Consider the following 27,955-nt stretch of genomic DNA (forward strand, 5'->3'; position numbering starts at 1 on the left):
CTACAACAACCACCCCTCCTTTTCTGGGTACTCGCCATTTTCATCCTACTCAAGGTATTCCCCTTTTCCCTAGACCCCCATTTAATTGTTACTGGGCAATCTCAAAATTTCAATTGCACATTATTAGCATGATTTAGACCTGTTTTGGGTAGTTTTGATGTTGAATTGAAAAGGGTATTGGAAGTTTTGAAGGTTAATTTGTGGGGAGGCAATTGAAAGGGAAGGGTGCTCAGATCTATTTTGGATCGTCCCTTCCCATGGCTTATAGTTGGGTGTTTCTCGAGTTTTTAAAACCCCTTTTTACGCGCCTTATAGTTTGCATCTATGTTGTTTTTCTGTATTTGGTTTTTCTGATTCTACATGCTCAAATGACACCTCTTTGGCCGATTTTCGGTCCAAGTTTATGATGCTTCAACATCAATTGAGAGGGGTTTTTACCATACTTGATAATTGTTCATTTAAGGTTAGTGAATTTGATATGCTCCCTGGGTCTGATCATGTGCATTGATGGGGTACTGTAGGTGATAGTTTTGTTAATTTAACAAATGGGTTTATCATTTATGACGAGAATTTGGATAAGACTTTTAAATATGATAGCTTTGTTGTTCATTTGAGAAGTAATGTTAATTGGGCTCAGATTAAAGTAGTTGTTGTTTGGGATTCTCCCACTGCCTCTGATTTTGGGCATGTTGTACTTCATAACTCGGTTAATGGGTCAGAGATTTCGGCCCCTCCAGCACCTGCACCAGTTAGTGACAATAGTAGTAATAATGCAACAAATGTGAATAAATGGCAGTATGAACAACCTACGATGTTTGAGAACTGTAAGGTTTTGTCACCTAAGTATAGGGTTCGGTGGACCTTGAGAGAAGATGATAATGTGATTGATATTGGTTTAGAGGTAGTGACTGGGATTCAGAATTATATGGCATTTGGGTGGGCAAATCCTAAGGCTTCTTCAAGGTACATGCTTCTTGCTAATGTTGCTGTTATAGGGTTTATCGAGGAGGGTATGCTCTTTGCGGAGGATTACTATATTACGGACTATAGTGAGTGTTCAGTAGATAAGAATCATGTTGCTCGTGGCGTATGTCCTAATTCATTGTATAATGGGTCTGATTCAGTTAATGATACACATTTAGTTTATGGCCATCGAAAAGAAGGTGTTTCTTTTATCCGTTACCAGCGGTCACTAAAAGCAAACGACCCAAAGAATGATGTCCCGGTGAATCAAATAGAGAATGCGACTGTGATTTGGGCATCGGGTATGATTAAACCACCAGATTATCTCCGACCTTACTCTCTTCCCCAAAACCATGGGGGCCCTCGGTTTGAGACCTATGGATATTTAGTTCTAAATGTTTCAGAGCATATAAACGATTGTGTGGGTCCTCTCGATGCAGTTGACAAGGAAGATCAAGATCTTGTCATTGCAGATGCTAATGCGCCTTTTCTTGTTACTTCGGGGACTGCTTTGCATTACCCAAATCCTCCAAACCCCTCTAAGGTTCTCTACATCAACAAGAAAGAAGCTCCTCTGTTGAGAGAGGTGTTTAAGTTAAGTTTTCAGTGCAAGCTGGGAATGATGTTCCATTTTACATAACATCTGACCCTTTAGGTGGAAATGCTACAGAGAGGAATATTTCAGAGACTATATATGTTGGTGGAGCTGAAGTTGAAGGAGTTCCAGCAAGTCCAAAGGAATTAGTTTGGACACCTCACAGGAACACTCCAAATCTTGTTTATTATCAATCAACGTATGAGCAGAAAATGGGTTGGAAGGTTCAAGTGGTTGATGAGGGATTATCAGACATGTATAACAACAGTGTTGTTTTGGATGACTAGAAAGCTAGTTTCTTTTGAACCTTGTCTGAAAACTCTATTTCTATTGCAACTCGGGGTGAGAGAAAAATTGGATATCTTGCTATTGGTTTTGGTAGTGAAATGGTGAATAGTTTTGCTTACGTCGGTTGGTTTAATGGTGAAGGGAAAGGTCGGGTTGATACCTATTGGATTGATGGCAGAGGCGCCTCTGATGTCCACCCAACAAAGGAGAACTTAACATATGTGAGATGCAAGTCTGAGAATGGTGTCATCACTTTAGATTTTACTCGTCCCCTTAATCCATCATGCCCCAAGAAGGATGAAAGGCCTAAATGTAAAAACTTTTAAGATCCAACTACTCCTCTGAAAGTCATCTGGGCAGTGGGTTCTACATGTCCAGTGACCCTTTGACCGAGAAAAACATGCATTCTGCTCACAGCAGTCCCCCTGTCAGGGTGATGCTGAATCGTGGTTCTGCAGAAGTAGAGCAGGACTTGAGACCGGTGTTTCTAGCATGGATTTATGATGTTTCTAGCATGGGGCATTTTGCTTCCTGCTGGGATACTCACTATGAGATATCTGAAACATATGAAAGGTGATGGTTGGTACAAAGTCCATGTTTATTTGCAGTATTCAGGGTTGGCAATTGTCCTGCTTGGATTTCTCTTTGCAGTTGCCGAGTTGAAAGGCTTGTATATGACCTTCTTACATGTGAAGCTCGGGATGGCTGGTATTGTTTTGGCCTGTTTTCAACCCATTAATGCATCACTAAGGCCAAAGAAAGCATCTAATGATGAATCTCCATCTTTGAAAAGAGTAATTTGGGAATACTCTCACATAATCATTGGCAGATCAGCCATCATCATAGGGATAGCTGCCCTTTTGACAAGAATGAAACATTTAGGTGAGAGGTATGAAGAGGATGTCAGAAGGATTACGTGGGCTCTGATATGCTGGTTTTTGTTTGGTGGAGTGACCATTCTATATTTAGAGTGTTGGGAAAAACAACATGGTGATAGAAGTTCAGGAAGAGGTAAGTGGGTTCTGGGTAATGAAGAAGATGATTCTGTTGATCTCTTGAGATGCTGAGAAAGAGGCTCATCTATCAGACAAAATGGTAGTTCAGTTGGAGCCCTTGAATAGATAGCTTTTAATACTCCCACATTTTTTCATGTTTATACAGACTTGTACTCAATTTTGCATTTTTGTTAATTAGATCCAAACAAAAGAAAAAGAGGAAAATGGCTTTGTGATATAGGACTATAGGTGAAAATAGCGACTTCATTTGGAGTGAAAGGAAACTTTACTTGCCAAATTCTCAAGAATCATGATGTATACTAATTTCGATTTTTATTCTGTATACTTAGCTTATGTTAAAAAATCACTGGCTCTCTTATGTACCTCTCTTCTGGAGTGTGCAAATTTTCACATTATACAAGTTTATCAGTTTTTTCTGCTTATATCGTTGCCTGGAGTCTTAACAACCACTTAAGTACTCTAACTGGTGCTTATTAAACATTTTCAGCAGCACTTTGTGCTGTTTTGTAGCAAAGAGGACTTTTATGGCAAGGAGTAAAACAGTAACTGATACAAATGTCTTGAATGTTGTTGAGGTTTGCGTACATTCATTTTGGAGTTCTAATATACACTTTGTGAAGGAACTCACTATTTACTGTGCAGTTATATTAAGCATGCATATATTTGGGTGTACGGGTGTTCGAATCAAGTAAACGTAATTTTTTCGTTTTGAATATTCTAAAGTGTTAGAAACTGGCATTGATGAGTGATGAATGTTAGAAATTGACATTGATGAGTGACGAGTGTTTGCCTCTTTGGATATAACCTCCTATAGGAGATCAATGGAAGTAGAAAAAAAAGAGAGTATGCTCAACAGGCTTGCTAAGATGATTAGCTGATTAGGGGATATGTGCATAACTGCATAAGTCACAAGGCGAGTATAATTAGCTTTTTTTCTTGTACAATGCTTGTTTAAATAGTACTCTGTACTCCATAAATATTTACTCTGTACTTTGTACTTACTAAATATTTTGGCGTTGGATGTTACTTTTTTATGCAATTTTTCCTTTTACCTTTTCTTATCCATGTTTTCTTTCTTGACCCGAATTGAATATTTTGAAACACATTTGAGATTATAAATTTTGGCTCGACTTTGTGGTATAATGTCCGGGCATAATGCATATTATAATGCACATTGTAGCTTCGGAGAAGGCCTTCAAAAAATAATCTAATTCAATAAGTTTATATTCCATGTATCCAATATTCTACTTCGTATTTTTTACACATCTCCAACAAAAATTGTGAAGGAATAATGTCAAATATTTTCTATCACTTAGGATATCAGAAAATCAATATCCAAATTGTTGGAGTTTGATATCATACAATTTTGAATCAAACAATCAAATCCAAATCAATAATTTCATTTGATAGCAATAGTTTTTATATGATTCTTACTTATTGTAACTTATTCCTAATATCCACAAAAAAAGTTAATAATCATGATTTTTTATTTTGTTTCTTATAATAATCGATTCACTCTAAACATGATTTCATTTCAAAATTCTCATTCTTATATAGCAAAACACCATTAAAAACTCATAAAAAAAACAATAGAAATGAGATAAAGTTTAAAAGTAAAATACTGTAATATCATATAACTAATATATAAAGCTAACTTTTAGCCAGGTCACGAGGCAGCGACATTTGGCGTTTCAACTTTTCGCTAAGTGTCGCGCGGCTCACGCCACGTTGGAAAGATTTAAATAGAATTCATAAGATTAAAAAGTTAATTTAAAATTCTATTTGGATATAATTTTAGGATAAAATTGTTAGTTTAGAGTTTTATTTTCAATAAAATACCAATATTTCAGAGGTATAAATTGAATAATAATTTTGTTAAATTTTTTTCGATAAAATATTGCAAATCGTCATAAAAGCACATCAATTCCTAACTAATTTTGTATCAATGATATATTTAAAAATTTGACATATACATTAAAAATTTATCTTCAATAAACAACCCGAACATCGCACGAGCACAAAACTAGTATAAATAAAAACATAAAAAAATGTAAAGTCTCATTACTGTGTCTTAAGACTCTTAACCAAAAAATAATCTAAATACTAAAAAAAAAATAAAAATACGAAGTATAACTGTTCTTCTTCTTCTTTCTTTATACTCGCCGGAGAAGACAACTCAACTGAACAACTGCTAAATTTCACTGAAAATTTTCGCCTTCGATTAATTCGTTGACGGCAGTTTGCATTGTTGAATTCGGAGCTACTAAGGTAACTATTTTGTTCTTAATTTAATCATCATTTTGAATCTCAAAAATTAATTAGTGATATTTTTTTTTTTGGTAAGAATTAGGGTTTTGTATTTCGAATTGCGCAAATTGGGCAATTCATGAGTTTTAGGGTTTTTTTAATGCTATGTTCGTGTCAAATAAGCTCGTTTTTCTTCTTTTGGAATGTTAATTTGGTTGATTTAGAATCTCTTGACTTGTTGTTTATGTCCCAGATTGCTTTTGCGAATGCTTGAAAGCAAAATGCTGGAAAAAAGAAGTTGGGATTTTATCTTTTGATTTTCTTTTTGCGTTGATATTTAATTATTTAAGTAAAAATTTGTTTTTCTGTTAGTAATAATGGATATTTTTTAAGCATTTTTAGCTGCTTTCTTTCAGAAGATCTATTAATTTGGGGCTTTTAGGGTTAGGGTTCTATGGTAAGTGAAAGCTTGTAGTTCTGGGGTTTTTTTTTTTTGGTGGTAACTTGGTTGTGTGATAATAGAATTTATTTTCTTGCAGAAAATGAGTAGCTTGGTGGAGAGGCTCCGTGTAAGGTCAGAGCGAAGACCTGTGTACAACATTGATGTATCTGATGATGAGGCGGATTTGGCACGTGGAAAATCTGGGAACCCTTCAGAGAAGCCTGAGAGGATAGCTAGAGAAGATACGGTCTGTGACACTTGATGATTCTTTATTTTCTTTGGCATATTGAATTAAAGCACTCTGTTGGTTTTCAGTTTGAAATCGTGTTGTTTGCTGTGCATTGCTCAAAACTTATGATCAGTACTGTGGTGTTTGTGGCCCTGCAATGGCATATAGTAGTTTTGCTTTACTGCTCTTAAAGTGATCTCTGCGTCGTTACGTGGATGGATGTGCTGATGTGCAAAAACCTAACATTTCTTCCCATCTTTGTACACAAGTTATAAATTTAAATACATGACACAAGATTAAAACTCAAGAATTTGTACAGGGAGATTTATGTAGTGCAGGCTTCTTTGTTACTTGATTGTGTGCATTTGACGAGACAAGGATGATTATTTGGTCATTAGATGAAAGTGATGCTTCTTTGTCCCTCAGATTGCTCTTCCGAGGAAGGGACATGCTCATTTGATATAATTCAGGTGTACCAATTTTCTTGCTGTATTTTGTTTTTTATATGCTATTAATTTGGTTTTCAGGTGCGTGATTGTACATAATGTTTTTTTAGCCTCCCATGTAGATATATGATTTTGTGTGTTATCTTGGTTTTGATGATGTGATCTGGACCCCATTGTGTTATTGTGTATGGTATGAGTGTTTGGTTAGAATTATGTCGTTCTTTGATTGTGGTGTTCTGTTTGTGGGGCATGATAAATTTATTGTGGTTTTCCATACTTGCAGAGTTGCAGCCTATGAACTGAGCCTTTTGTGACATTTGTTGTAAATGTACTTTGTTATTAATGCATGTCTTCTAATGGTTTGCAGAAAGAAGATTTATGCCAAACATGTGGAGAAAGTGGAAATCTGCTGGAGTGTGAAACTTGTTCTTATGCTTATCATCCCAAGTGCTTAGTTCCAAAACTGAAAGCACCCTTCCCTGCTGATTGGAAGTGTCCCGAATGTGTATGCTCTTGCATACAATTGAGTTACTTGTATTAAGTTTTTAGGATATCTTTTGGTGAAAGGATAATGTGAAATATTATTGGCCTTGTAGGTTAGCCCGCTCAATGACATTGAGAAAATACTGGACTATGAAACGCGCCCTACTGCAGCTGAGGATGGTGATGCCTCCATGTTGGGTTCGAAGCAAATATTTGTCAAGCAGTATCTTGTGAAGTGGAAGGGATATTCCTACTTGCATTGCACATGGTAATTCCACCCCCCCCCCCACCCCCCCACCACCACACACACACACACACACACACACATTTGCTTGTGTCTGGAAGCCTATCTGATACCCATTTGAGAACTGATATACATATGTTGCAGGGTTCCTGAGAAACAATTTATTGAAGCCTATAAAACCCTTCCTCGTTTGAAGACCAAAGTGAATAACTTTCACCGGCAGATGTCATCAGCTAACAATTCAGAAGATGATTTTGCTGCTGTTCGATCTGAATGGACTACTGTTGATCGGATCCTCGCTTGCAGGTTTATTTTCTGAAAGAATTGTAAATCTAGTGATGAATGTACCTTCATGCTTTTAACAGTTTTAAGTACTTCAAATGTTTTAAACCATTTTGTTCCATTGTTATGGTTGTCTAGGTTTGGGTAGCATCATCGACATGTGGTGATCTAGGCTTTAGTTTTTTTTGGAATATTAAAATTTTGTTTGTGCCCCATATCGTTTTACGAGTTATCTTTTTTGGCATAGATGGTTATTAACAAGAAAAATCTTTAGGCTATTTTTACACAATGTAGTACTATTATACTTTATTTGTTGGTTAGCCAAAATCTATCATCCCTTGTTTGTTGGCCTTTTATCCATTACTCTGTATCTTACCTTTCTTGACTAGTTTTTTACAGATGTGCTGTACTAGGTAAAACATTGTGAGATCTAGGAAATAGGGGTATTGATGTTGTTGATATTGCACCTTCCCGGACCATCTTTACATTATCCACTTTTTTTGGGTAGTGGGATTTAAGAGGATGAAGGTTAGCAGGACTAAATGAGGATGCTTGTTTCTAATTTGTAGAGTGAGGACATGTCAACCTTTTTGTCTGCAAAGAAAGTCCGGTTGTCACCATTTTAATGCATGACTTTCTGAAGCTGTTATGATCTATTACATATCTTTCTATATTAATTAAGTACTGAGTATTTTGCTTGTTGCCATTTCTGGCTCACTGTTTTTATTCAATAAGGAAATTAGTGTGGTTAATAAATTTGTGTCCTGTACGTATTATATGTTAGATCTAATTGCAGCATGTATTTTTCTCTGTAAAACATGATCTTTTTGTCTTGATTTATTAATTTCATGGTTGTCTACTGATTTTTTTTTTTATTATGTATTTATCTTTTTTTTGCAGAGGAGATGATGAAAAGGAGTACCTCGTGAAGTGGAAAGAACTGCAATATGATGAATGTTCTTGGGAGTTCGAGTCCGATATATCCGATTTCAGGCCCGATATTGAAAGATTCAACAAAATACAGTCTAGGCGTCGTAGACATTCTAATAAGCTGAAGAACGTCCACCGTGATTCTGCTGAATCTCATAAGAAACCAAAAGAATTTCAACATTATGAACAGAGTCCTGAATTTCTAACTGGAGGTATATCAAAATTTTCCTTTAATGTTTATAATTTTTTTATACTCCTACATTGTTACTTTTTTTTTTCCGCAATTTTTCCTCTACGTCTTCTGCTTCCTTTATTGAAATAAACCTAAAGCTTGATTTGCTTAACTTGAAGGCTCACTGCATCCTTATCAACTCGAAGGGCTGAATTTTTTACGCTTCTCATGGTCCAAACAGACGCATGTGATACTTGCTGATGAAATGGGTCTTGGTAAGTTATTGTGATTTCGAATGTTTGTGAGTGTGTTAATTTATTTTCTTTTTTCTGTTTTTATAGTTTTTGAAGAATTGTGATGACTGCAGGCAAGACTATTCAGAGTATTGCTTTTTTGGCATCTCTTCTCGAAGAAGGAGTTTATCCCCATCTAGTGGTGGCACCACTGTCAACGCTGCGCAATTGGGAACGTGAATTTGCAACTTGGGCACCGCAAATGAATGTTGTATGTATCCTGGAGTTTCAATCTATGGCCCCAGTACAGGGCTTCCTGCCCCTATATTTCCTCTGAGTATTCATTATGCTTATTGATTGCTAATAAATGCAGATTATGTATGTTGGTTCTTCTCAAGCTCGTAGTGTCATACGTGAATATGAATTTTACTATCCAAAAAAGTCTCTTTCAACGAAGCTTAAGAAAAAGAAATCTGGTCACATTTCCAGTGAAAGCAAACAAGATAGGATTAAATTTGACGTCCTGCTCACGTCATATGAAATGATCAACCTAGATTCTGCATCTCTGAAGCCAATTAAATGGGAGTGTATGGTAATGTCCTTTATTTTTGCAGCAGATCAGCTTTTGAATCCAATCTGATTTATATAAAGAATCTATGCCATCACCAGTAAAGATTCTGATTTGTTTTCTTTTAAATTGTCTTCAATTTGTTCTGTAGATTGTGGATGAGGGTCACCGCTTAAAAAACAAGGATTCAAAACTATTTCTTCAATTGAAGCAATATCAGAGTAAACATCGTGTGCTCCTAACTGGAACACCTCTTCAGGTTTTGTTATCATATCCTAGTATTTGGTGTTATAAATCTTAGCTTAGAGTTTACAATTTACTGTCTGTTTAAATATGCAACCTCATTTTCAATTTCATAAGGTTCACAATTTTTCTAGCTTTTTATGGTTTGACTGTTGATATAATGATATGCTTGATTGAATTCTGATTAGGTGATATGAGGTCTATAGTCTATTTTAATGTAGCTATGCATTGGTATGAGGATTAGGTGACTTTTTCTTTCCCGTACAAATGTCTGATTGTCTATTACTTGGATTTTAAAAGAGATGTTAGGAAGAAACTCAGTTATTTTTATAGTTTACCCATTGATATGTTTTGCTCTGGATACTTGTAGCCTCTAAATTTTAATAATATTGTTAGCTTTATCTCTTCAAATCCTTTCCCTCAGATAAATTCATGCGAATCTCAGGGTACTTATCATGTAGGAAGATATTATATTGTGACATAAGAATCATGTAGGGATATGTTATATTGTGATGGAAATTGTATGTTAGATTTGCATCTCCTCTTTATTCACTCTGGATCTTTTCACGAGAATGCAATCTATTGGAGTTTTATGTCGAAATGGAAGTCTTGAATAATTTCTCTCTTTCTCAATTTTTGTAGATCTATTTATGCTTATTAACCTTGGCTGTTAGCTATCGGCATTGTTAAGTTATCAAGTTGCCATGTTATTCTCATGCCTATTGTTTACCTATCTTTTTATGTATTGTGAAATGCTTAGATGGCTCTATTTAATATAACACTGTACTCCTTTCTTTTTATCATGATGTACTTAATTACAATGTGCTCTTGTTTCAAGGAGGTGTGGATCTGTGTATGAAAAAGGTGGATAAAGTTAGGCAGGGGGATTAGAAAAATGGGTGGGTGTAAGAAAAAAAATGAATGAAGATAGAGAGAGTGAGCGGAAAGGTAAAAATATCTTGGGGTCAAGGAGGATAAGATGTTAAGATATATATTCCAAGTTGAAGTTGGTACTTTATATAAAAACACCTCAAATTGAATGCAGGCAATCCCTCTAGTTTATTTAATTTTTTTTTTCTTTCTTTATTTTTACACTTATGACTGACTCATAGTTTTAGGTTATTTAATTGACTTCGATAAAAAAAGATATAAGTGGGGTAATTGGGGTATTAAAAATTATAAGAAAAGATATTAGTGGGGTAGTTGGGGTAATAGTATATTGAAAATTAAGGAATGTGAGAGGATAGGAAAAAAAAAAGAAGTATAGTGGGTATGTGTGTGGACCATGAGAGGAGAGTCACATAATAATAATAATAAAATGTAGTAGTTTTTGCAACCGACTAGTGTCTCTCACTCACAAATTCAGATAATAATTCAGGAAGAAGAAGGAATTTTTGGTTAATCGTAGCTAAAAGTTTGCGTACAAGGTTTAATGGCTTTAGGCATAACTGTCCAAAGTTCACAATACAAAATAGGGAAATTTCTAAACAATCCCTCTCTCTCTAAGGCTAGTAATATTTATACTACTCACTTTACTACATGATGTGGCATAATGCCTTAATTGCTCAATTTACTACTTCTTGTCTTCTTCCTAATTTACCCCAGTTAAAGGCTAATAAGCCAAGGTTGCCAGCCAACAGCTTTAAGGGACTGTTGCTTGATCCTGTAGTGGAGGTGGGTTGTGATCCTTCCCCTGCTGCTGCCTCCTCTGTCGCCTGCTGTATGTCGGGATCGCTGGTGGTGGTTGTGGGTTCATTACAGTTTGCCAAAAAAGGAAGTGTAACCCTTAAAAACAAACTGCTGATTAAGGAAAGTGTAACACTTAAAAAAATGGAGGAAGTACATCATCATAAATTGTAGGGAGTATACAATATCATGGGTTTTATGGTTTATGAATTTCACTTTATGGTTCAGCTTCATTTCTGTCTCTGGTCGATCTTTTTCCTTCTTGTCTGCCCTGATTGGATTGTTGTAGTTTCTTGCTACTAATCCACCTCATGATCTTTTGGTGAATTTTCCAGAATAACCTTGATGAGCTGTTCATGTTGATGCACTTTCTTGATGCTGGGAAGGTCAGTCTTTTGATAGGAGCTTTGAGAGTGTCATTTTGTTATCCTTTTTGAGGAGATTATATAGTTCATTTGTATTCGTCTGTGCTCATTATAAATAAACTGCAGTTTGGAAGCTTGGAGGAATTCCAGGAAGAGTTCAAAGATATTAACCAAGAGGAGCAGATTTCACGGCTTCACAAGATGTTGGCTCCTCATCTTCTTCGAAGTATGAGTCATGAACCTTGTTCTGTTGATGCATTGTTAAATATGTGTGATTTTGCCACTTTATTCAGTTTTTTCTGAAATGAAATTGTTTAATTAAGGTTATATAGTATTAGTAGTAGTAGTTAGTATCTGATCAAGCCATCTGGTGTTGCATTTATGCTCTATTTTTTTTGTTGTCATTGATGATGTTGTTCGCTGTTCTTTCATTCAGCTAGCTAACGTCCTGTGCTCTTCCTGTTCAAAGTGAACCTGCTGTTTTCTTTGGCATCTCATGAACGTATTTTTGTTGTTTTTCTTGTCCCTTCCTCTTCCTCCTGCCTCCTTTTTTGCACTACTTCCATCACATCTTCAATTGAGAAGTTAATCTCAATAAAATCTCAATAAAGAAATAGGAAGGTTTGATATGGAAATAAAACTCTTAATTTTAATCTCCTCCTAATCAGTATTCTAAGATATGAATTATTATATACTAAAATTGAAGTGCTTTTATATGAATTATGAACTTTTGTTTAAAAATGTGCTTACTGTAATGTGTAGTTTACTAGTCTTTGATTCCACAACTACTTTTATACTAGCAACTAGGTTTTTTTTTTTGTTTCCTTCTGAAACTTGGTTTTTTAATTGGTTATAATATGTTTAACTATTACCTTAGTCATTTATATTGCTACCCCCTTCTCTCCCAACGCAAAAAAGCCAAATGAAATAGCTGCAGTCTTATTGGTTAAGCTTGAATGGAAGAGAGATTGCTGGGTTCATTAGTCTGTTTGAACTGTGTTAAAATGTGATGGAGAGGCTATATACTTATTGAAATTTGGTGCTTAACTTTCATCTATCTAATTATATAGGTCTTGCTTGTAGATTTGATTATGACTTCAATTTTTGAAATGTCCAGGGGTAAAGAAAGATGTATTGAAGGAAATGCCTCCTAAGAAAGAACTCATCTTGCGTGTTGAGCTAAGTAGTAAGCAAAAGGAATACTATAAGGCTATTTTGACTCGTAACTATGAGCTTCTAACTCGTAAGGGCGGTGGGCAGGTGAGGCTACTGCTTTGGCAAATCTGTGTTTTAAGACATGAATAGGATCTAATGTTTGAGTGCTCTTGATTTGCCAGATATCTCTTATTAATGTGGTCATGGAATTGCGAAAGTTATGCAATCATCCTTACATGCTGGAGGGTGTCGAGCCACTAATACCAGATTCAACTGAGTCCTTTAAGTAATTTCTCATATTTTGCCTCCTAGTGAACCCTTCTCTTATTTTTGGGATCTTTGGACTTTGGTTAAGAGGCTGACTTTCAACTTTGAAAATTGCTAACTGCCTTTATTGTACTATATGACAGACAACTTCTTGAATCTTCTGGAAAACTGCAGTTGTTGGACAAAATGATGGTGAAGCTTAAGGAGCAAGGACACAGAGTTCTTATTTATACTCAATTTCAGAATATGTTGGACATACTTGAAGATTACATGACTTACAAGGTTTTGAAATTGTTGCATTTTATCTTGATTGGCGGTGCCTTTATTTTATCTTATGTACTGCATAGTTGGGTTTGCATCTTTTCTGCAGATCTTAACCTTGTTGGATGATCTAATTCTGCACAGCCATGTTTCATATTTCAGTTTCCATGACTTCATGTTTTATGCGATCTTGTTTCTTGCTCTTTTAAATGTGCTGATGTGGAAGTCTATAGCTTTATGTAGTTCTTGAACAGCATTATATTCTCAATATTTTGATTTTGCTCTACAACTTTTCTATTTAAAGCAAACCTATTTTTCCAAGTAGTCTTTTAGTGGTGGTACTTGATTATATTCTTTTTCTAGAAATGGCAATATGAACGTATCGATGGCAAGGTCAGTGGAGCTGAGAGACAAATTCGCATAGATAGATTCAATGCCAAGAACTCTTCCAGATTTTGCTTCTTGCTATCTACAAGAGCAGGAGGCTTAGGGATAAACCTTGCTACAGCTGATACAGTTATTATCTATGACAGGTGACTTCTAATTTCCGATTATTTGTAATCGCCAAATGCTATGGCTGTGTACTTGTGTTTTATAGCATCATTTTGAAACTCATTTAGGTTACTTTAATTGAGACCTAACATAAAAAATGCTTGAAATACATCAAATTCCAACTTTATTGCTGAAATTCTGGCCAATATCTTGAATTCTAGCACATTTACACCTGCAAGGCTGCGATTCTAGTTGTTGAATAATTAATTTTTTTATTTACTTTCAGATAAGTAGTACGATGCTGTAACAAAAATAAATTACTGAATTGTGGTTCTTTTTTTTTCTTTTTTTCTTTTTTTTTTTTTTTTTTTTTTTGTTTTCCAAAAGAATAAAAAATAAAAAAAGAATAACTTGATCTTGTTCTCTGATTCTGCCTGGGATAGATGTATAGGTAAATATATAATTCAGAATTGGCTGCTCGCTTAATTGGGATTGCTCTCTTAGTAAGAAAGTCATTAGATTAGGAACATGTTCCAACTTTAGAATTGGTCTTGAAAGATGTTTGTGGATCGGTTAAGACAACAAATTGGCTGAAATTTATAAAATTAACCTGCTGGTTGAGTTGGTCATGGGAGTGATTCATTAAGACTTGTCCTTGAAATTAGAGAGTGCTCTATAAAGCATTGCCGTAAATACATAGGGATCCTTGTTTTCTATTGTTAAAAACCCGTTAATGCGGAAGGGATTTCAAAAGATGGCTGGATATAGTTTATGTGGTTGGCTAGCTGCTCTGTGACCTATGTTACTCAAAGTTGGATGTTAGTGTTGGATGCGGGTATGTAATCAGGTTTGACCTGGTAATTTTATGAAAACTTTGCACGTTCAGTCTACATTGTAATGTTAGATGTCCATATTTTTGTCAGGTTCGAGCATCTGATACAGGCATTTAAAGTGAAATTTTGAATTAGAGTAACATAGTTTGGGATTTGACTTTTTTGTAGCTTATGTCATGGTATAAAGGAGGAAGAAGGAAAAGGAGGACTTTGAGTTCGGTTTTGACGATTTAGATGGAAATTTTTAAAGTAATAGTTTGCATGAGTGCCTGAAGATATAAGATTTGGTGTAGCCTGGAAAGGAGTTGGTGTGCAAGGGCCTTTGGACTTGCTGGAAGTAAATGGAGACCTGATGTTAATAATATTACAATTTTTGTGATATTTATTTCTTTTGTGGTAATTATTTAGCAGTGTAAATTCAGGTAGGACTTTAGGAGTTTCTTTTTCCCCCTTAATCGTGTTTAATATTTGACTTCTTGGGATCATAAATTATTTGGGATTCTAATACTTTTGTGGCTTCAGATTAGGCTTGTTTGTTCTTTAATACTTTCTCTGTTTCTATTTACATGACACGTTCAATTTAGTTACACATATTAAGGAGTGAGATAGACATGTGAAATACAATAATACTCCTATTTAACCTTCTTTTTCCTTCCTGCTACTGACCAGCCAGCCCACCCTAACTCCACCCCACCTTCATCTACTAATTCTAGTCCACCACCACCCAGATGTACTTCTCCGGCACCACCCTCACCTTCGTCACCATATTCATCATATTAAACCCGCAAAATTACTCAACCTTGATAAATTTCTAAAAAATCCAAAAGCATTCACTGCCCCATCACTCCTACTACCTTTAGATCTCAGTATCTCACATACTAGAAAAAGTAGACGACGATGACGAAAGGTGACAAAAATGATGCTACAATCAAAGTTCTAGTAATTTAATTAAAAAGAGTTGAAACAAAAAAATTCCGTATCTACTCTTTATTAGTTTGTTATGCGGGATGAAATTACTAGTCCTGTTGACAGAATCGAAAGAGGAATGACAAGATTGACGGAATCGAAAGAGGAATGACAAGATTGACGGAAACGAGATCTTAATCTAGTGGGTTAAATCTCGTGGCGATGATGAAGGGTTCTGATGTGTTGAAGGCAGAGGGAGGAGAGAGAAAGAGGTGACGACTGATGAGTGGTGGTGGTGAGGAATGAGGTACAATACTACGATGTGGGTGGTATGTTTATTGGGTCAGGTGAGAGAGAGGAGAGAGATTTGTCTAACAATCTAATATGAGCAGGAGAGAGAATAAGAATAACGGTACAATTGATTATTCACCATAGAAAATATGCCTAAAAAAGAAACGTGTCAACTTAAAAAGAAACTTCCTAAAAAGGAATACCTATCAACTAAAAAAAAACGGAGGTAATATTTAGATCTTGCTGGATGTAATATAATTCCTGAGTCAGGCTATGTACTTATGTTTCTTCATGGTTAATGTATATTTTATCATTAACCCTGAGCTGTTTACTACAGCCTCATGTTTCAACCATATGTTAGTTACTTAATTTTAATGTTCTCATGTTATGCATTGATGCAGCGATTGGAATCCACATGCTGATTTGCAGGCAATGGCCAGAGCTCACAGGCTTGGGCAAACTAATAAGGTTAATTTTCATTTTTTATCCACTTTGGCAGATTTTATCTTTTATTAGAGCTTATATGGGCTGTCCAATGTGTTTTTAGGAATTTACATGTGGCTATTGCTGCCTAAACCATCTAACGACCTAGAGTTATTTGATATTTGAACTAAAATATGTGGCATAATAGCATTTGGGTTTATTTTCTCTTGGATTAAGTTTTTTTTTTAAATTTTTTTTTTATTATTTTTTTATTTTTTCATTTCTGCAGGTCATGATTTACAGACTCATAACTAGAGGATCAATTGAAGAAAGAATGATGCAGATGACAAAGAAGAAGATGGTATTGGAGCATTTAGTTGTTGGAAAGCTAAAGACACAAAATATCAATCAGGTTTTTCCCTGTCTGAATTGTCAGATTGTCACTTAATTGATGACTTATGCAAAATGCTGTGGAACTACACCAAAGATTATAATCATCTGTATTTCAAATCATCTAATCTCTTTAATGTGAGAGACTATTCTAAAATATCTTTGCTGTCATGTTAATATATTTGGTGCTGATGGAATCAGCTTGTTGATAAGTCATTCACTATGGTTAAGTGCTGAAATATTTTGGGAATAAATCTCTAAGGATTGAGAAAGTAGATCTGTGATCTAGTGGTGTATTATAATCAAGTGTAGGCAAGAAATGCATGCCATGTGTTGGGCCTATCCTAGCGACCCATGGCTTGGTTGATTGTGTGTTGATGTCTGTGGGTTTGTTACACATTGTAATTTGTTTTCGAACAAGATTGGACTTCACTCTAATCGCCAAACGCTGTTTGACTGAACTTGGTTTTGTGTGCTATTTGGGTGGAACTCGATTCACACTTTCATAGATTTATTAAGTCACTGTCTTTGTTTCTTTGTGACAAGCTCAATGGATCACAAGTGCTACCATATCCACTAGGAACTAGGATAAAGAGTTTATTATACCATACCAAGTGTATAATTTATCCATTTGCAGCTTGAGCATGATAATATAGCACCAAATACTGGTTTACAACACTCATAGTTAATAACTATCAAGCTGAGTGCATCTACAAAGTTGTTTGCCTGTTGCTTCTTTCTGTAGTTTATAATATGTTGCATGCTGGATGAGGCTGGATTCTATTGGGAGGTAGTAGTAATGGATTGTAAAGGAGGTATAGCTGCAAAGGAATTTGGTTGGATTATTTTGAATTGTGTTTTTTTTTCCTTCTCGTAAGTAGATTTCACTCATTTGAGAGGTTCTGAGTGTATGCAATAGAGGTAAGATCAAATTTATATATTTGTTCAAATACGTCTTATATCAAATGTCCATAATAGATGGTTTTGGGCAACTTATCATGCTCCATGCTGGTGCCGCTGCGACACGCTACATAACTTCCATTATATACACACAGATACCCCACTAGGAACAGATGGAGTAGAAGCCGTGGATACAAGCACACCACGACAGGGGTAGGGAGATAAATGTAACTTACTGTCTTACATAACACTAAAAGTTTTCAACGCTGTATAGCCAGTGCCAATTATAGACCTGTTTTTACTTCTATTGCAACCAACTGGTAGATGTTGTCAGTGTCACATTTAATGATCTTGAACTTTCAAGTTAACATTTCAAGAGCTTCCTCACTAAAAAATCTTCACATAAATGACTTAACAGTCTTCAGTCTAATAGACTCCTCTATATGGAGAAAAGTTGGCCTTGAATCTTAAAAACTTTCAAGAGGTGGACCTGGACTTGTAGTGAGTTTAATATTGCTAAGTCTCCTGTTTTGTATTTTTGGTGACAGCCTTGACATCTTGGCTGACTAGTACATGCACTTACTAGTAATATTTTTCTTGCACGTGCATGGGCTGATGAGTTTTTATTCAATTCCATTTAGTGACCTTGGACTTTGCACTCAAATTTGGTCGTTTGACTACTTTTACCCCTTATTTTTGGCCTGGCAACTGGGATGACCCTATGCTGTACTGTAATTGAGTTCATGATTCATCCTTGTTTGTTGTCTGTCGAAGAATATGCAATTAGGCAAATCATTCTTTTTAGGTTGCTTTGATTATGAAAATACAAACGCCAGTGCTGATATTTGTTAGTTTTCAGGAAGAGTTGGATGATATCATACGATATGGCTCAAAAGAGCTTTTTGTTGATGAAACTGAAGAGGCAAAGGCCCGCCAGATTCACTATGATGATGCTGCAATAGATAGGTTAGTACATCTGATTGTCCTTTTTCTTTAATTTGAAATCTGTATGTTTGGAGCTATAACGTTTATAATTTTTAGATTACTTGATCGTGAGCGTGCTGGAGATGAAGAGACTGCTTTAGATGAAGTGGATGACAACGGGTTTCTTAAAGCATTTAAGGTTTGAATTCTGATCTAGTTTCTGACTCAAAGCCTACTTTTCTTTGCTTGACTTTTGATATAGCTTGTAACCGCTTGCTAATGGAAAGATAAATTGATGTTTGTTGTTGATTTTAAACCTCGTGCTTTCTGATTCAATGTATTTACCTTTCTTCTTTCTTTTTGTTGTAAGCTTGTCATGTCCCTATGTATTTGTTTTCTGCCAAGGCTTAATATTCTGTTGCTAGGATCAAACCACAATTTTAGTTTGAAGAGGTATGGTCTGAAGTTAACTATTATGTTATTTAGGTGGCAAACTTTAAGTACATAGATGAAGCTGAAGCTGAAGCTGCAGCAAAGGAAGCAGCGGCACAGAAGGCTGCTGCTGAAACCAAAAGCACTGTGAATAGCTCGGAAAGATCCGTTTATTGGGAGAATTTATTAAAAGATAAATATGAGGTGCACAAAGTTGAGGAGTTTAATTCTCTTGGAAAAGGAAAGAGAAGCCGTAAGCAGGTATTACTTGTGACTTCTAAGCTGAAGATAATGGCTATAAAATGTGAATGTGCATTAATTGTGAACCTTCTAATGACTTTTGACTACTTCAATGCCATCATTAGCTCATTATTATATATATTTTTTAGTGGTTTTTGAAAATTATCAATCTTGTAATAGACCTTGTTTTGGGTGTTCTACGCTATTAACAGAAGAATGCTGTCAATCTTTTATCTCCGCAAAAAAATTAGTACTTGTTTAATGTAGTGAAAATGAATTGTAAAGTGAATGCGTGATTCTTTTTACATGACATTGGAATGTTTTTGTAAATTATAAACTGATGCCTATGATGATTAACATATTGCATCAGTAGTCCAGATTAATAGGTTTTACCTTGACTTTTGCTTTTTTGGTTTAGGTTTGCTAATTTTATAAGACAATTTATATGTTAATGACTGGAGTCTTAAATACCTGTAATTGGTCTAATGTATTTCTTGGGTATACCTTTGGTTATACATATTTGTAATTATCCAATGATGAATTAAATTTAGCTTTCCCTTTAAGCATTTGTTAAATAAATTACCTTTTCCATTCTTTTTTTGTTTGTGCCATTCAGAATATAGCATTTGAAGACATGGACTTTGACTCTGATTATTTATCTAATTATATAAGAAAAAACATACTCATGTGCAATCGTGTTAGATTCGTCTTCTCATTGTGCAGTTTGAAAATGACTTTTTATAATTTTCTAGTTGAAGATGTGTGGACAAATTTGTGCATTTAAAACTGTGCAAAAAACCAATAAGGCAAATGGGAAAAATAAAAAGGAATGGACTATCTTTGTTTCAATATTGTAGGGCATATTTGTCTTGTGTTGCCTTTTTACTTAGTTATCCGTCCATGTATGGTGCTATTATATTAAATAAATTTGGTGGATTATTCGCAAAGTTGTGTAAGATGATTAATTAAAATTAAGCTCTTACTTTTATTTCTGTATGTGTTTTTTTTTTTTTTTTTTTTTTTTTTTTTTTTTTTTTTCCCCCTTTGGGGGAGGGGGTTCATTTCTTGTATTTTTGTGGTTGAAGCCATAATTTGATGGTTTGAGTATATTCACAAGATGGGAGGCTGATATATACTTTACACTATGACATTACCCGCCTACAGATGGTATCTGTTGAAGATGATGACTTGGCCGGTTTAGAAGATGTTAGTTCTGATGGTGAAGATGACAACTATGAGGCTGAATTAACTGACAGTGAGACAACTTCATCTGGAGTACCTTCTGGCAGAAGGACTTACAAAAAGAGAGCTCGTGGTATGTGATTCCAGTCTTATGTTTAAAAGGATGAATGAATGTAAGTTAAAGGATATTGATTAGGTGAATATCGTTTGAAAAATTCTCTGCAGTTGATGGTATGGAAGCTTTTCCGCTGATGGAAGGTGAAGGGAAATCATTTAGAGTGCTTGGTTTTAATCAGAGCCAGAGAGCTGTTTTTGTGCAAGTTCTGATGAGGTTTGCAGTTAGTTCATACATTTCCCTGTTGTAAACTGAAAATTTATTTTTGTGGCCTGATTGACTTCTACTAATCTTTTCTTATATAGATTTGGATGTGGCGAGTTTGACTGGGTAGAGTTTGTACCACGGTTGAAACAGAAGACTTACGAAGAAATCAAACAGTATGTATTAATGCCCTTTTATAGTCTGAAAGTTGAGCTATCATCTCACAGAAAGTGAAGTTCCCTCCTTTTGGAAGATCCTTATTCTTAACTGACTTATCACCTGATTTATGTCTATTTAATTTTATTGTTGGAATGAATCTGGGATTCTCACAGGAGGTTATGGGTGGGTTGCCGATGGGCCTACATTTCTTAGGAATTTAATGAGAACCCTATGAGGGAATGCGTTTAATCTAATTGAAAAAATGGCCAAATTTCTGAAAAGAGAGACGGAGTTGAAGGGATAGTGGAGGTCTTGTTGGAAATGATTGCAGATTTGCAAATATCTAAAATGGTTTTGATCAGGATCATGCTGACGGCATTTAATTGGGAAATGCTGTTTCTGACAAGGCCTCCTGTCATTGGCCACCGTTATAGGCTTCTCAATATTTGCTGTGTCTGTGTGTTACTGCCTCACTTTGTTTCAGTTTATTTACAGCTTCTTGTTGCCTTTGTCTGTTGCTAAGCCTGTGCTCACCAGAGCTTCCTTTTAATGGAAAAGATGTCTAGTGGGCCCAGGTCTTCTCTGCCCATGCTTTGTCTTTCGTCACTCTTTCCTATGGCTGTCTGGTGAGCTCTGTCTTTCATGCGCTGCCCAAGACAGGAGATGTGTTGCCCTGGTTATTGACCTTGTCAGCGTGTCAGTTATCTCTCCACTTAATCTCTCTGTATCTCTTTCGCTTTAGTAGACAAGTGGAGTTTCTAGTTATTGGGATGAAGGCACAACTTCACAGTCTTGAGCCAAAAGGGGGAGCTGAATTCTTATTTTGTTTGTTATGTCCTTTCTTAGTCAGATATAGGAAGATAGTCTCAAATTTACCTTTGGATATTAAAAAAGATTCAGATAGATGTGTGATTTACAGTAGTGTTATATGTTGATGAATGTGAAATTGTGACTGGATTGTAAGAATTGAGATGCAATTAGTACTGTGCTTTTGTGTCCCATCACATGCTATGTGAGTGCAGGAGTGGAGTGTCAATGATTATCTGTCATTCCTAGCCTGTGGAATTGAATCATTGTCAGCTCCCTTGGAGTATTTTAGTTCAAGCTATTTCATTGAATGTTAGGTCTTTTTGGGTCTGCTTCAATGTCAAGGTCAATCATGACTTTCATATTTCATTTGTGCATTGGTGCACTGTATGGTTGCTAAGTGTTTTTATGGAGAAAAATAGTTGTTCAGAAGCTCAAAGAAAAGACTATCGTGACCCAGATTTCATAAGATAATGCATCTGGAGTTGTGAAGTCTGTGCACCTTCAAAGGATAGGTTGTAATACTGTTTATACAACAAAAGGAAAGGACCCTATTCTTAAACATATCTTTTAAGCTGTGAGGGTTAAGAAAGAGTATGGGCTGAGTGGGCTGGGTTATTGGGGCAATTTGTTACTTTGTTTCATAGTTGGTTTATCTAAGGGTAATATGGTAATCTTGTAATAAAAAGGTTTTAATTTAAGCTGTAATATAAGATAACGGAGGAAGCACTTTTTTAAATTTCCTGTTAATTTTAATTTTTGTTGGCAGTTATTTTACCGGTGCCACATTTCTCCAGGAAGAAACAAAGGAAATTTTGCATGAAAGTTTTGTTATAGACCTTCTATGTCCCTTGTTTAAATTATTTAATTAAGGGCGCAAGTGATTGTGTGTATTAGTGTATGTTCAACTACATTGAAGTTTGTAGTTTGTTTTCCCTTTGTTAATATGATTCCGTTGAATGTGTACCCCTTAACTTTGATAGCTAGCATAAGTGCTTAAGATTTGCGAACGTTTGGCTTATATGTCCTGTTAATCTATTGTTTGTTTTCGTTTCATTTCCAGTTTTATGTACTATTTCTATATGAAGAAATTTATGATTACTGGTGTATTGTTTTCTTTGTACACAGATATGGGGCACTTTTCTTGTCTCATCTCTCTGAGGATATCACGGATTCACCAAACTTTTCAGGTTATTTGTTTCTGCGTTTCTCCATGCATGCGTGAATTTCGGATGTTTTTTAAGAAAATATTAGTACTTCCTTTTGTCAAGAATTTACATAACTACTATTCGGCCTTTTTCATTGAGACAATTTGATTTTGGAATTGTCAGTTTCAATTTGCTGAACCCCACTGTTTTGTTTATGCTGATCACAGATGGTGTTCCAAAGGAAGGGCTTAGAGTTCAAGATGTTCTCGTCAGAATTTCAACCCTGATCATGATTAGGGATAAGGTAGATAGCACAAATTTTCTGTTGTGTCTATTTTGATATGCTATGTGCAGAATCCTTATAGGGAAACAAAACGTAAAATATTTGGCAAAGAATGGCTATCGTTCTGTCATTATGATGAAGCTAAGTGAATTCTGTGAATCATATGGAAGATAGCTTCTGCAACTTATACTATGCCAGTCTCTTATTCATGATAAGTCATTTGCTTTACATGTGGTTATTTGAGCCTCTATTTTTGACAATATTGGGCATAGGTATCTGCAGTTTCACTCTTTTTCAGTCATGATATGCTGTCAGTTTTCTTGATTAACATAATTGTTTTAGCTTCTTAAGTTGATCTGGGTGGGATGATATCCATTATTCCTCATGCCAGATGCTACCTTTTGGTACACAACAGTATATCAACCTTATTATTAATGTTCTAAATCTTGATTCATTTTCTGTTTATTGAGCTTGTCTATACTAAATTATCATACTGCAATCATTGTTTACTGCTTTGTTTTTGTTAATTCCTTTCACTAACCATTTTGCACTACCCAACAGGTGAAATCTGCTTCAGGAAGCCCTGATGATCCCCTGTTTGCAGATGATATACTTTTGCGATATCCAACTCTAAAGGGTGGAAGGGTCTGGAAGAGAGAGCATGACCTTATATTATTGCAAGCAGTGTTGAAGTAAGTTCTACTTTTTTACTTTGAGCATTAAAAAGTTTATCATTTTAGTTGAATACGCTACATGGAATATTGACCTTACACCCTTAATATGAGAAGTATTAAGTATAGCTTCTTTAGACGTGCAATGACCACTTGGACTTTAGCCCAACCCCTTCCGCGTCTACCTGATCCATGACCATAGCCACTGGCATCCACTCTACAAAGCCTATTTTTCTTATGTTTTTCTTTTTGGAGGGGTTTTGAGCCCATATTAGGTCATAGATTTCATGCCATGTGCAAATTTAGTTCAGGTATAATTTGGCAGCATATATTGAGTTCTTAAAAGCTGATCTGATTGGAGAAACTAATTTTGTCACACCCTAATAAAGGAAAAGTGAACCTTAATGAACCTGACCATAAGTGACCCAATAAATTGGAAACCTAAACTCATATGATATCCGTATTGGAGAAAAACTTTAAACCTTATAAAGACCTTGGAATTTGAGACCAATTTGCGTACAAAACCTGATAACGTGATCTAATCTGATTTGTTATTGACCCAAGCTTAAAAAACCCAAAATCATCCAATAGCAATACTAATTCCTAACTGCCATGCTGAGCGATAACTGATTAAGCTCTTGAAAGACCCGAGTTGGCCTGACTTCAATTAATACTACCCTGGTACCTCTGTTACTAAATAGTTGTACCATCTCTTTTTTAAAGATCAAACTTTATAATCTTCTACCATAATTGTTCACTAGTCCTCCCTCTGTTCTTTTTTGTTCTACTCGCTTTTCATTTTAGTCCTTTGTTTTGTTTCACCTACTTTGCTTTATTCTATTTTTGGATTACCCCTTGTACTATTTTACCCCATCAACCCCACAGTAACTACACCTTTCCACACACTCTCTTACTTTTAATTACTTTTTTCTTACTCAAACCCACCTTTTTACATTCTCTTATTTTCTCTTACTTTATCTTACTCCCTCTCACCTTTTTCAATATTTTCTTAATTTGTGTATCTTTCGTAATTAAGTAGAACATAGAAGAACAGAGGGAGTATGTAAAGGAAAAAATAGTTGAGTTGGATCTATTTTAATGGTCTTAATGTGTATTTTCGATATATTTAACTTTTTCTAATTTTAACCAATGCACAATCAAAGATTTTTATGGTCAAACCAGTGTATTGGATACTGTGTAAGAAAACAAATGATGCAAGGTATTATTAACTAGAAAATGTCTTGGATTGGGTATATAACTCAACCCAAATGCTGAACAATCTCATAAAATGATCCGAATTAAATTAACCTGAGTTAACCTGATCCAAATCTGAAGTGATTGAATGGAAAAACCCGAGATGACTTGATTTGAATATGATTTGAGCAATTACCTGATTAGAAATAGAAAATCTGAGATGACCCGATTCACACACAACCCAAAATAACCTGGCCTGAACTTGGACTCTACAGATAAACTCCGAATTTCCCAGTATCAAATTAATTTGATAAATTGGCTTGACTTGAACACCTGAATTGACAGCTCTAGTCTCATCAATCCAATAATAAGGAAGCTAAAGTGAATTAGCTAAAGTGAATTTGGAAACTACTAAACTGTAAAATTGTTACTCTTGATCAAAAGATTTTTTACTCTCTTTCTGAATATTATAGTTCCTCGTTCCATTGTGGTGTTGTGCTATTTGCTTGTAGTGATAATAATTTTTGATAAGTTGGTCACGCCTTAGCTTTATTTTTATTCTGAAGGCACGGGTATGGAAGATGGCAAGCTATTCTTGATGATAAAGACTTGAGGATTCAGGAACTTATCTGTCAAGAGTTGAATCTTCAAGTGATAAATCTTGCTAGCCTTGCTGTTGGAGGTAATCAGGCACAAAGTGAATCACAAATGGCAAATAATATAGAACCATCTGGTGACTCTGTGAAGGGCACTGTTAGTCAAAATAATTCAGCTTCTGAACCAGCAGCAGGAGGTGCAGATGCTACCACCATATTGTATCAGTTTCGAGAAATGCAAAGAAGACAAGTTGAGTTCATTAAGAAAAGGGTGCTGCTTTTGGAGAAGGGCCTACAAGCAGAATGTCAGAAAGAAGTCTTTGTAAGTTCATTTGTGTATTGCATGAACCTTCTGTTATCTTTTAAATCTGAGACTGTGGCTGGTTACTGAACAATTGCCTTCTTTATATGGTTTCACGGACTGATGGACCAGGTTCTCTGTCTTGTGCTACATGGATCATAATATGTATGTGAACCCCCATACTCGTGCACATACACTTAATAATCTTCGGTTAATGGAATGGGAGATACAGCCTTCCCGTATGCAACTGATTAAAATTTGATAATTATTTTAAATGAGGACTGCACTGAATAATCAAATTTGGTTCATGTTAGCCGACCCCATTTATGGGATTAAGGCTTTGATTGATTGATTGATTTTAAATGAGGACTGCCCTTGATACCTGTCACATGTGATGCTTCTCTTACCTCAACCTCAGACCTTGCTACCAGCAGGGTCCTTGTTGGTGTTGAAATAAGGAAAGCTGACTCATCCAATAAGTAACTATTCCCCAACAGAGCAAACAAAAGTAGCGGCAAATTTGTTTATATTTCATATGATGGGTTTTTGTCAAAGTCCAATAACTAAATTTGTTTTTGTGAAATATCACACTGCTTTTCTCTTTGGTATCGGCAAATTCTGACTGCATTTATTAAAATTTAAATGTTTGTAACATAGGGTGATGGGAAGTCTAATGGTGATTATTTTGAAGACTCTGAAAATGGAAACAAAGCAACAAGCATGGCAACTACAACAGCAGAATATACAGACAAGCTTCCTCATATTGAAGTGCTAGGTATGAGCTTTTACTCATTATTATTTCTAGAATTGGTCAAAAAATATAAAGTAGTTTTTACTATTTGAATGACAAGTAGATAAACTTTTCTGTTTTTGGTTCTCTGGGGACTGCAGCACATTTTTACTATTAGCAATTTCCTTTATGTTAGAAAGAATAATGACCATTATTGCTTTTCCTGCAGCTGCAGAAGAAGTATCTTCTGCTAGTCATGATACTGATCCTAGACGGCAGCAGCTGGCTGAACATTATAATCAGGTGACTATTTCTTCAAGATTTAGCTTTTATGTTCCTATTGTCAATCTACCAGGATTATGATGTGTAAAACCTAGCCTGTCAAAAATGTCTCGTGACTTGTGCTTATGATTCAAAGAAAATAAGAAAAAAAATTGCTAAATCTTTCCCTGATTGAAATTAAGGATTTTAAGTTGCATTTTGTTACATCTATTTGAGTACAGATGTGCAAGTTATTGACCGAAAATGAAAAGATATCTGTTAAAGCTAGTATAAGTAATGAAGCTGATCCAAATTTGGGCAAGACACTTCACCAGCTAGAAGATCTTTGTGGAAAGGTCAACCAAATTTTTGCTATGCCTCAGAGTCATCCTACTGCCCATGTACCTGCATCAAAAGATCAGAAACAGCATGATGTAGCTCAGAGTAGTGTTCAAAAATTAGGCCAGCCATCTGATTCTAGCCCAAATTTTAAGGCAGAGAACATGGAGGTTCAAGCAACCCAAACTGAAAGTAATCATGGTAACTTATCTGGGCAAGCTTCCGAGGATGTGGAGATGGTGGATGCTGAAGTTGATGCAAAGACACAAGTTGATGAAGGACAAGGTCCTGCCACTGGTGAACATGTGCAGAAAGGAGAAGGAAAATAGGGTTTAGATGTTTTAGACTCAGATCTAACCCTATTGTGTATTTCATTTCCTTCCCAAAGTGGTGTATTCAAACAATCCAGAAACTCTTCAAACCACAGGTTTAGTTGATTTTTCTAAGGTTACTTGGAACAACTTACATGAAACTGGAAACTATGTTGTGATCCTGCCTGTTGAGGTTATGAAGTCAAGCTGCTATCATTCATCAATATCTAATATATCTTAGAAGGCAGGATCTTTCTCTAAATGGTTGATCCTCTCCTTGTCCTATATCAAAAATGGGACTATGGCAGCCTGCTATAATTAATAGAGACTCTTTCATCTTTGCATTCTGAACAAAGGAATGCTGAATGGGCGCCTAATCACCTATATGGGGCTATGGGTTGCTTCATGATAGTATATGTAAAAATTAAGTCTTGCATAATTATTTTTTTTCCTCTTGAGAAGCGGTCAGGAAGCGTTGTAAGAGATTATCTTACTTTAACACAATGCGGTGCATCAACACCCCGATTGTTTACTGACCATGCTGTAAGAGATTATCTTACTTTAAATAGCAACACAATGAGATGCATCAACACAACACCCCGTTGATTTACCGACCATAAAGCGTGGTAATGAATTTTAATGTAATTTTTCAAGGAAAATTTATGCTACCATTCAGTACCATACTACCATCTCTAATTCGGTAATGGA

The 27,955-nt window shown here is 35.5% G+C and overlaps 1 protein-coding gene and 1 pseudogene across 3 annotated transcripts; both read left to right on the forward strand.

Annotated features, from left to right (window-relative positions):
* The first annotated feature begins 257 nt into the window (after positions 1-257).
* On the forward strand, positions 258-2,971 carry LOC145590588 (cytochrome b561, DM13 and DOMON domain-containing protein At5g54830 pseudogene; annotated as a pseudogene).
* A 1,960-nt stretch (positions 2,972-4,931) lies between these two features.
* Positions 4,932-27,824, forward strand: LOC145591074 (CHD3-type chromatin-remodeling factor PICKLE-like). 3 transcript variants are annotated; one of them, XM_081647457.1, is made up of 32 exons: positions 4,932-5,130; positions 5,649-5,798; positions 6,594-6,731; positions 6,823-6,977; positions 7,098-7,259; positions 8,136-8,377; positions 8,517-8,612; positions 8,705-8,841; positions 8,944-9,162; positions 9,290-9,397; positions 11,403-11,453; positions 11,559-11,658; positions 12,550-12,692; positions 12,770-12,873; positions 12,998-13,136; positions 13,479-13,648; positions 16,039-16,105; positions 16,350-16,472; positions 18,210-18,316; positions 18,392-18,473; positions 18,761-18,967; positions 20,111-20,261; positions 20,354-20,459; positions 20,549-20,623; positions 22,542-22,603; positions 22,789-22,865; positions 23,406-23,536; positions 25,276-25,391; positions 25,494-25,627; positions 26,264-26,381; positions 26,566-26,639; positions 26,840-27,824. In XM_081647457.1, exons 2-32 carry the CDS (start codon positions 5,652-5,654, stop codon positions 27,263-27,265), a joined length of 4,167 nt encoding a protein of 1,388 aa, XP_081503583.1. In that variant the 5' UTR covers positions 4,932-5,130; positions 5,649-5,651; the 3' UTR covers positions 27,266-27,824. The 3 variants fall into 3 exon arrangements, with proteins under 3 accessions (XP_081503583.1, XP_081503584.1, XP_081503582.1); XM_081647458.1 differs by having other exon boundaries at positions 25,497-25,627; XM_081647456.1 differs by having other exon boundaries at positions 4,933-5,130; positions 25,276-25,627.
* The last annotated feature ends 131 nt before the right edge of the window (positions 27,825-27,955 follow it).

Source organism: Chenopodium album, chromosome 18, assembly GCF_948465745.1.
Source record: "Chenopodium album chromosome 18, dcCheAlbu1.1, whole genome shotgun sequence".
In the NCBI taxonomy this organism is placed as follows: Eukaryota; Viridiplantae; Streptophyta; class Magnoliopsida; order Caryophyllales; family Amaranthaceae; genus Chenopodium; species Chenopodium album.

Bases quoted from the DNA above. Each gene is read 5' to 3' on its own strand.
- LOC145591074 (XM_081647456.1), top strand. From the start codon at position 5,652: ATGAGTAGCTTGGTGGAGAGGCTCCGTGTAAGGTCAGAGCGAAGACCT. The intron at 11,659-12,549 runs GTATGAGTCATG...TGAAATGTCCAG, and splicing joins GGCTCCTCATCTTCTTCGAA to GGGTAAAGAAAGATGTATTG. The intron at 25,628-26,263 runs GTAAGTTCATTT...TTTGTAACATAG, and splicing joins AATGTCAGAAAGAAGTCTTT to GGTGATGGGAAGTCTAATGG.